Source organism: Nicotiana sylvestris, chromosome 4 (genome assembly GCF_000393655.2).
Source record: "Nicotiana sylvestris chromosome 4, ASM39365v2, whole genome shotgun sequence".
NCBI lineage: Eukaryota > Viridiplantae > Streptophyta > Magnoliopsida > Solanales > Solanaceae > Nicotiana > Nicotiana sylvestris.
Window position 1 is genome coordinate 2,129,725 of NC_091060.1, and position 9,211 is coordinate 2,138,935.

At 36.7% G+C, this 9,211-nt stretch overlaps 1 protein-coding gene across 1 annotated transcript; it reads left to right on the top strand.

Moving 5' to 3' along the window:
• The first annotated feature begins 3,420 nt into the window (after nt 1-3,420).
• On the top strand, nt 3,421-6,298 carry LOC104237586 (xylan glycosyltransferase MUCI21-like). Its single transcript, XM_009791761.2, has 3 exons — nt 3,421-3,951; nt 4,033-4,104; nt 4,803-6,298. Exons 1-3 carry the CDS (start codon nt 3,777-3,779, stop codon nt 6,098-6,100), a joined length of 1,545 nt encoding a protein of 514 aa, XP_009790063.1. The 5' UTR covers nt 3,421-3,776; the 3' UTR covers nt 6,101-6,298.
• Nucleotides 6,299-9,211: the final 2,913 nt, after the last annotated feature.

Here is a 9,211-nt window from a genome sequence, read left to right on the forward strand (position 1 = left end):
TCGTCACCTCACGTACAAGGCATTTCCAATATCAACAATACCAAATCCTAAGGGGAGTTCCCCCCACAAGGTTAGGCAAGCCACTTACCTCGAATCGGCTCAAAATCGACCCGAAACCACGCTCTTGCCACGAGTACTCGACTCCAAATGGTCCAAATCTATTCAATTCAATTACATAATGTAAATATAACTTCAAGTAACTGATTCCACTAATTAAATTTAAGATAATACGCGAAATTAGGAAAAATGACCAAAACACCCCTCGGGCCCACGTCTCGGAATCGAGTAAAATTTATAAATTCGAAAGCCTCACACTCTCACGAGTTCATTTATACCAAAATTATCCCAATCTGACATCAAATTCCATATCAAAGTCCCAAAATTAGGCCTAAGAACCTTTTCAATTTTTCTCCAATTTTTCCACCCCAAATTCGAATTTAAAGGATGAATTTAAGCATATACTCGTGGGAACTAATCAAAACCGAGTAAGAATTACTTACCCAAAACACCCAGGTAAAAATCTCTCTCAAAATCGCCAATCCCGAGCTCCCAATCAATTTCTAAAGTTTTGAAACTAAACCCTCGATTCTGCCCCTTTTCAAACTAGTGAAATCGCATCTGCGATGCGGTCCCGCTTCTGCGAAGACCAAGTCATATATGCGACATTTCATTAAACCACAAATGCGACTTCCTTTCCGCAGATGCGGTGCCGCTTCTGCGGTGCCTTGGCCGCATCTGCGGTCAAATCCCATTTCGCCTCAAACCGCATCTGCGGTACCTCAACCGCTTTTGTGTGCTCTCACCTGCGGTCTCCAAGCCGCAGGTGCGGTTATGACAGCAGACTCAGCAGCTTCAGTTGCGAACTCCCAACTTCCCGTTAACCATCCGAAATCATCCCGAGGCCCCAGGGACCTCAACCAAAAGTACGAACAAGTCATATACCACTATCCAAACTTATATCAATTCTCAAAACACCTAAAACTACATCGAAACATCGAATTAATCATGGATTCGAGCCTAAGAACTCCAAAAGCTCTCAAATTACGCTTTCGATCAAAAAGTCTACCAGACCTCGTCCGAATGACCTGAAATTTTGCACACAAGTCACATTTCACACTACGGAGCTACTCCAACTTTCAGAATTCCATTCCGACCTTTAGATCAAAATCTCACTATCGAACAGGAAACTTTAAAAATTCAACTTTCGGCATTTCAAGCCTAAATAAGCTACGGACCTCTAAAACAAAATCCGAACATGCCCTTAAGCCCGAAATCACCCAATAGAGCTAATGGAACCGACGGAATTCCATTCCGATGCCGTCTTTACATTGCTACGATTACGGTCCAAATTCTAAAACTTAAACTCTCGTTTAGGGACTAAGTGTCCCAAAACTCTCCGAAACTCCAAATAATCCTCCCTGTAACTCACAATAGCAGAAACAAATATGGGGAATGCAGTTAATAGGGGATCAAGGCGCTTTGGAGAAGGTTAATGTGATTCAGGACAAACTCCGTACAGCCCAGTCCAGATAGAAGAGTTACGCGAACCGGAAGGTTCGTGATGTTTCCTATATGGTTGGAGAGCGGGTTCTGCTTCGGGTTTCACCTATGAAGGGCGTCATGAGATTCCGGATTTTGGAAAATGTAGTTTCAGTTTGAGAGTTGTATTGTATATGCCGAGCGACATCTTAAACGCTTCATCTTGATATTTTTCTATAGTTTTGGCTAGTTTTATCTTGTTGTTTTCTTTTCCAAAATTGTTAGGCTTACCTAGTCGTAGAGACTAGGTGCCGTCACGACAGTTCACAGAGGGCAAACTTGGGTCGTGACACAAGCAGAGGCGGACCTATGTTTGGAGAAGAGAGGTTATTGGACCATTTTATTTCGGCAATATATATATATATATATATATATATATATATATTTAAAACGATGATATATTTACTTAGAACTCAGATCAAAAGTCAGATGAGGATATTAATTGAGCAGTCCGCTCATATGCCTGCGACACCTTCAAATCCTGAGTCCATCTTGACACCAAGAGAAGAGATTGTTACATAGCGAAATTTTATTATATAAGAGTATAACACCATCTTTGGTTGAAGATGAAATTTAAACAAAAAGAGAATGACTTTTAGCCCATACCAAAAGTATATTAGAATTTATGATTTAATCTGTTATATGACTTAATAGTGAAATGAAAATTTAAAATTAAAGTCTTTTAAAATATAAAAATACTTATATCGTTTTTTTAGAATGGATTACAAAGAAAAGAACCACATGAAATTAAAAAATAGAATTAAAAATTGCCTATCATTGAATGTTAATTTTTTTTTCCCCCTTCAAGCACTAGTATGCAGAATTTACTGATCTAATTAATTTAAATTTGTATCATAATTGGCAAATACTGTTATAAATCGAAATCGATTGAACGTCCATTCAACTATGATTTACAAGTGTTATTGCGACTTATAAGTTGCATTATTGAAATTGCGATTTATAAGTCTCAACTTATAATTGTTAATTACGACTGTAAGTCCGCTTTGCCAATCTCAATAAGATAAGAATTTAATTATGTACTGAAACTTCCTACTTTGGTCACTAAAATACAGCTGACTTGGCTTCCTTCCATTGACAACTCTAAACGGTGATTCCTCATTCCTCACTTAACACCCCCCCGCCCCAACACCCCCACCCCCCAACCCACAACCCCAACTTTACAAAATCCACCACTCTAAGTGGGCGTTTGGACATAAGAATGGTAAACTTTCAAAAAAAAAAAAAAGTAAAAAGAAATTTTAAGTAAAAATGGTTATGTTTGGACACAAATATAATTTTGGGTTATTTTTAAAATTTTGTAAGTGATTTGAGTAAATTTTTTGAAAAATAGCTTTTTGGAATTTTTTAAATTTTCAAAAAAATTCTAAAATTCATCTTCAAGTGAAATTGAAAATTTTGACTAGATTTCGAAAAAAAAAAAGAATTTTTTTTGACAAAAAGTAAAAAAATTCTTATGTTCAAACGGGCACTTATAGCCTGTTTGGCCAAACTTATTTTTGGTCAAAAGTGTTTTTTTTTTGCCAAAAGTACTTTTGGCTAAAAATTGAGGTGTTTGGCCAAACTTCTGGAAGGAAAAAAAACGATTTTGAGGAGAATTAGAAACAGTTTTGGAGAAGCAGAAAACAGTAGATTCTCTCCGAAAACACTTTTTTGAGAAGCACTTTTGAGAAAAATACACTTAGAAGTAATTTTTTAAAGCTTGGCCAAACACTAATTGCTGCCCAAAAGTGATTTTCAAACTAATTAGCCAAACACAAACTTCTTCTCACCAAAATTAATTTTGAGAATCCTTGTTTGAGAATCTCTTTTTCAAGCCTTCAACCCTAGAAAAACCTTTCCCATAAGCAAACTACAAACACTATTTACACAGAAAGTTCTCTTCTTTGAAACATATATTTACATATTTTATAAAAATTTCTTTTCTTTGCTCTCTTCAATCTTGAAAAAATAAAAAAGCTTTCATCTTTCTCCTCCTCCTCCTTTTCTTCTTCAACCCCATAAAAACCTTCTCTTAAGCAAACTATAAACACCCTTTTATTCTTTCAATACATAAATACAAATAAAGTTATCTTCTTTGGTATCTTCATTCTGCAAAAAAAAAAAAAAAAAAAAAAAAATCCTTAAAAACCTTCTTTTAATCAAACTACAAACACCCTTTTGTTTCTTCAACAATTATATTTTCATTCTGAAAAAAAAACTCTTTTTTTTTGTTCAATATGTGCAAGAAAATGATGCATTATAAGAGATATCAGCACTGGAATAAAAAAGAAGATGTGTTTGTGGTTTGTGTAGATGAAGAACTAAACTCTGGTTATAATTGCAAAAGAGCTAAACCAAAACTTTTTTACCTTCTTTTCCTTTCTTTCATCTCTTTCAGCTTTATTTTCTTGTGTAAGTTGCTCTCTGTTTTTCTCTGTTTTTTTTTTTTTATTTTTTTTTTCCTTTTTCTGATTTTGTTTTGCATGTGTGCAGATTCATTTCGTTCTGAAGAAGCAGGACTTGTTCCTAAAACAGATATAAATTCTTGTTCCTCTGTCTCTAACGGTTAGTTTCTCAATATTTTTCTATGTTCTGTTTTTCTCTTCTGCTTTTCTTGAGTCAAGGGTCCGTAGTCGAAGCGCAGGATAAGTTCTGCATACACACTACCCTCCCAGAGCCCAACTAGCGGGATTTTTACTGGGTCGTTGTTGTTGTTATTCTTTTTTTCTCTGCTTTATTTTTTCTCATAAAAAATGGTCCTATATCCTTCTATGTTAATATACAACAACATAGACAGTATAATCCCACGGGTGGAGCGGGGTTAGTGAGCTCTATTTTTGGTTTTTAAGGAACTAGAGCTATTTTTGGCTTCCGAAAAGGAAAAGTTTTTGTTGATTTTTGTAAAATAATATGGATTTTAATTTCCTGTTTTTGAAGGTTCTTTAGGGTAGTAATGAAATATTGTGTACAAAGGGATGAAAAAGCTGCTACTTTTTTATTGCTTAATTGTAGTCCTTTTATGGTAGTGATTTAAATCAGGTTGGAAAATGGTATAAATGCTCAAGTTTATTTCTTGATTAATTAATAGTCTTTTGTTGACAAAGGGAGCAAAAATTATATGTTTATATGTGCTGACTGAGTTTCTTCTTGGTGTTAGAATCTTTTGTTTGTTAAGGTTGTTGGTTTTAATGTAACAGTAAGAGAGTAATATCAACAACTTTTTTTCTTCGCGATTTTTGACAGTTCGTTTGATTGAACTGCAGGGACAATTTGTTGTGAAAGAAGCAGTATTCGCTCCGATGTATGTGTTATGAAAGGTGTTGTTAGGACAGATTCTGCTTCCTCTAGAATTACCCTTTACAAAAACAATGGTCATAGCGATTATGTGTTGCGCGATACTGATGAGAATGACGAGGTACTTCAGCATGAAAAGATTAGGCCGTATACTCGGAAATGGGAAAAGAATGTGATGGATACCATTGATGAGTTAGACCTTGTTGTGAAAGGGAAGCATTATGGCGTTCGCCAAAAGTGTGATGTCGAACATGATGTGCCCGCTGTGTTTTTCTCTACTGGAGGTTATACCGGAAATCTCTACCACGAGTTCAACGATGGACTCTTGCCCCTTTACATCACTTCTCAGCAGTTCAACAAGAAGGTTGTGTTTGTAATCCTTGAGTACCATAATTGGTGGATAATGAAGTACGAGAACGTTCTTCCTCACCTCACTGAATATCCTATTATAGACTTTAGCGGAGATAAGAGGACTCATTGCTTCCCTGAAGCTATAGTTGGTTTAAGAATCCACGATGAGCTAACTGTTGATCCTTCATTGATGGGAAACAATAAGACGATTAGAGATTTCAGAGACCTTCTGGACCGAGCTTATTGGCCTCGAATTAGAGGTTTGATCCAAGATGAGGAACGTGAAGCTCGGATGAATAAAGAAAAACTTATTTCGTCACCCTCATCTGAGTTAAAGATGGTGACGACGGAAGAAAAGAAGGATTTGAAGAAGCCTAAAGTGGTCATAATAGCGAGAAATGATTCTAGAGCTATAATGAACGAAGATTCTTTGGTTAAAATGATCGAAGATATTGGGTTTCGTGTAGAAGTTTTGAGGCCACAACGAACGACAGAGCTTGCAAGGATCTATCGAGTCCTTAATTCGAGTGATGTTATGATAGGAGTTCACGGTGCTGCCATGACTCATTTCCTCTTTATGAGGCCTGGTTCTGTTTTCATCCAAATCATTCCCCTCGGAACAGATTGGGCAGCAGGCACTTATTATGGAGAACCAGCAGTCAAACTAGGTCTCAAGTACATCGGATACAAAATTCTTCCGAAAGAGAGCTCCTTGTATGATGAGTACGATAAGAATGATCCCGTCCTGATGGACCCCAACAGCGTGAACGACAGAGGATGGGAATTCACGAAAAGGATCTACCTTGATCATCAGAATGTGAGGTTGAATCTTGGAAGGTTTCGTAAAAGATTGCTTCGCGCCTACAATCATTCTGTTGCTAATGAAAATGAGCGCCTTCGTCGTCAAAGTCAGTAACTCTTTTACCTTTTTGTGGTTTACCAAATATACTTAGTCTCAATTGTTAAAGCTCTTAGAGTTGTATATCATAATTCTGAATAAAAGAAATAAGCATTGCTGCAGATCTAGATTAGTGGCAATGCCTTTTGTGTACATCAAGTAGGGAAATGGTAAAGTTGTTCTTTGGTTTCTAAGAAAAAGAAATGCTTTGCTTTCTGAGATTTTGCCTATATTTCTGGTTCTCATGCAGTGCATTAACCTCTTCTCCTGGGGCCGCACCCCAAGGAGGCCTCCTTGGGGCGGCCCTTCTCGGACCCTGTGTGAACGCGGGATACTTTATACATCGGGCTGTCCATTTTTCACAGTTCATGATTGGGTTTTTTATCTCACCTAAGCAAAATGTATCTGAATTGTCAGGCTAAATCCTTATGTTTTACTTATTTTTTGAAAATTTGCATAGTGTTTTTAAATCACTGTGTATACTTACCAAGTTTGTTGGCAGGGCACTCTTTTTTTTTTTTTTGGTTTTTAAAAAAAAATAGATTCCCCGAAATTTTTCGCTATGTAGATAATATATCTATATGTACAACAACAACAACATACCTAATGTGATCCCACAAGTGGCGTCTGGGGAGGGTAAGATAGAGGTTGTTTCGGATAGGCCCTCATCTCAATGTATCTATATGTACATATATTATAAATGGCATTTATGTCCTTGAACATGTCATTGCAATTTTTGGTTTAACCATCCTGTATCCGAAACTTATTGGCCAACTAATCCAGATTCTGGGCGGATAAGGCTCAATAAAAGGGGAAGTTATCCTATCAAGGGTTTCTTCATTCGTAATGTTTGACTCTAAAACTTCTTGTTAACGGTGGAGGAATCATATCCATCTGATCACACCTCTTGATAGAAAACATCAAGATGATAGAAGTTCAAAGAGTTTCTCCATTCGTAAGGTTCGACTCTAAAATTTCTGATTAATGGTGGGGGGTCATATCTATCTGATCACACTTCTTGATGGTAAATATCTAGATGGTAGAAATTCAAAGAGTTTCTCCGTTCGTAAAGTCCGACTCTAAAACTTCTGGTTAATGGTGGAGGAATCGTGTCCATCTGATCACACTTCTTGACGCTTACCATCAAGATGATAGAAATTCAAAGAATCCTTTGCACATATTGCTTTTGACTCGAACCAAGTAGTTTTTGAAAAAATTAAAACACATGTATGTCTAATAAATCACAGCCATATCCCACATATCTTGGATCTGTCCATCTAATGACTTTTCCATATGCCTATGAAATTTTGTTTCTAACATGACTTTTGGTGCTAACATGATTGTATTTCTGTTCTCATTAGATCATCTTCTACAACATTTTAATAAATAAATAAAAAAAACAGCCCAGTGTATTAAACTTCCGCATGCGCGGGGTCCGATGACGGATCGGACCACAAGGGTCTATTGTACGCAGCCTTACCCTGCATTTTTGCAAGAGACTGTTTCCACGGCTCGTGACCTCCTGGTCACATGACATTAACTTTACCAGTTACGCCAAGGTAACCCCTTTCTTCTGCAACATTTTAAAATTTTATCAATTATTTTTTCTGCAAAATATTAGTCCTAGGTTTTATATTACTGCAATCATAGAGTTGCATCTATTTTCTTTGCTGGCATTCACAGAACACTAACCTACTTTTATTTAAATATACTGTCTATACATGATACATTTTCTTAAACTAATAATACTTAGATATATTCAGCTTGAATCTTATTAAATACTATGACCGTTGATGCATGTGATTTCGATTGCTTTCCTAGTCAACACTCTAGTTTTCAGCAGTTATTAAAATGTTCCACCTTATTTGTCTTTCCCAATGGTGATGTTTCCGGTACAAAATAAATCTTTTTGTACTATACGGTCGTTTTGAAGGGAGCCTTCGCATAACTGGTAAAGTTATTGCCATGTAATCATGAGGTTAAAGCAGTGAAAACAACCTCTTGCAAAAATGCAGGATAAGACTGCGTACAATAGGCCCTTGTGGTCCGGCCCTTCCTTGGACCCTGCGTCCCGCGCATAGCGAGAGCTTAGTGCACTCAGCTGCCCTTTTTTACATTCGCTTTGAATCCACTTAGTTTGGATCCAATCTCTGATTAGATTTCAAAGTTAATTTTGTCTATGAAGTTTGTGTTTCCAACATGTACTTCTTCTCCATGATTCTATCATTTCTCATCTACCTAAACTTTGGTAGGCAAAGTTATTTGATATATATATTAGTAGAAATTAACAGGTATTCAATAGAATAGTTGAGGTGTGGCCAGCCAGTTCGAGCATCACCATTATAAGAAAAAAGTTTTTCTCTAAAATCCATCTTTTGCAGCATTATAAGAGCTTGACGATTCTTAGTAAGAGACGCAAAATGCTACAACTTTTTCCCATTTGTTCAAGCTTTTGGTGGGTAGAGTTACGCTTCCCTTTTTTTCAAAAATTCATCCATTTTCCTTCACTTCAGAGGGCTTCTCTAATAGGGAAAAACCTTCCATTTACGTCAAATGACATGGCCTTCCCGAATCATCCACCATCCGAGTTCCCTTTCCTCCCTATAATGCTCCCTAGCGCAGGCCTATCACGCTTCACGTACACGGTATCTGTGCAGGTAGGAGGCGATAAATATCTAGTCGAACAGTCCAGATGTGCATGAAACAGTCCAAGTATGCGCAAGCTGATCCAAAAATTACAGTTACTTTATTGTAAAATAAGAGGACCCTAACAATTTTCCATGTACAACTTGCTAGTCTTACTTAAGTTGTTGTACATTAATGCACATGTAGAGTCAGGGTCTTGCTATGTCTGCACGATTTCTTCCAAGTAAAATGGTACGTATCTAGTTTCTTTATTGGCACTTAAAAACCACTAAACTTACTTTTTTTTTAACTACACACTGAATACATAATATATTATCTTAATCAGTGATATACTTATCCAGCTCCCTTGTCATTAAATGCCGTTAATGCATGTGATTTCGATTGCTTTGCTAGTGATCAACACTGCATATTCTGCTGCAAGTTTTTGAGATGTTCCACTTTTTATGTGTTTCCCAATGGTAATGTTTTCAGTACGTACTGATA

What these genes read in the sequence shown, in the direction of transcription:
- LOC104237586 (XM_009791761.2), top strand. Translation starts at nt 3,777, where the DNA reads ATGTGCAAGAAAATGATGCATTATAAGAGATATCAGCACTGGAATAAA. An exon ending in TTTCAGCTTTATTTTCTTGT is followed by an intron (nt 3,952 to 4,032) that starts GTAAGTTGCTCT and finishes GCATGTGTGCAG; the next exon opens with ATTCATTTCGTTCTGAAGAA. An exon ending in TTGTTCCTCTGTCTCTAACG is followed by an intron (nt 4,105 to 4,802) that starts GTTAGTTTCTCA and finishes ATTGAACTGCAG; the next exon opens with GGACAATTTGTTGTGAAAGA.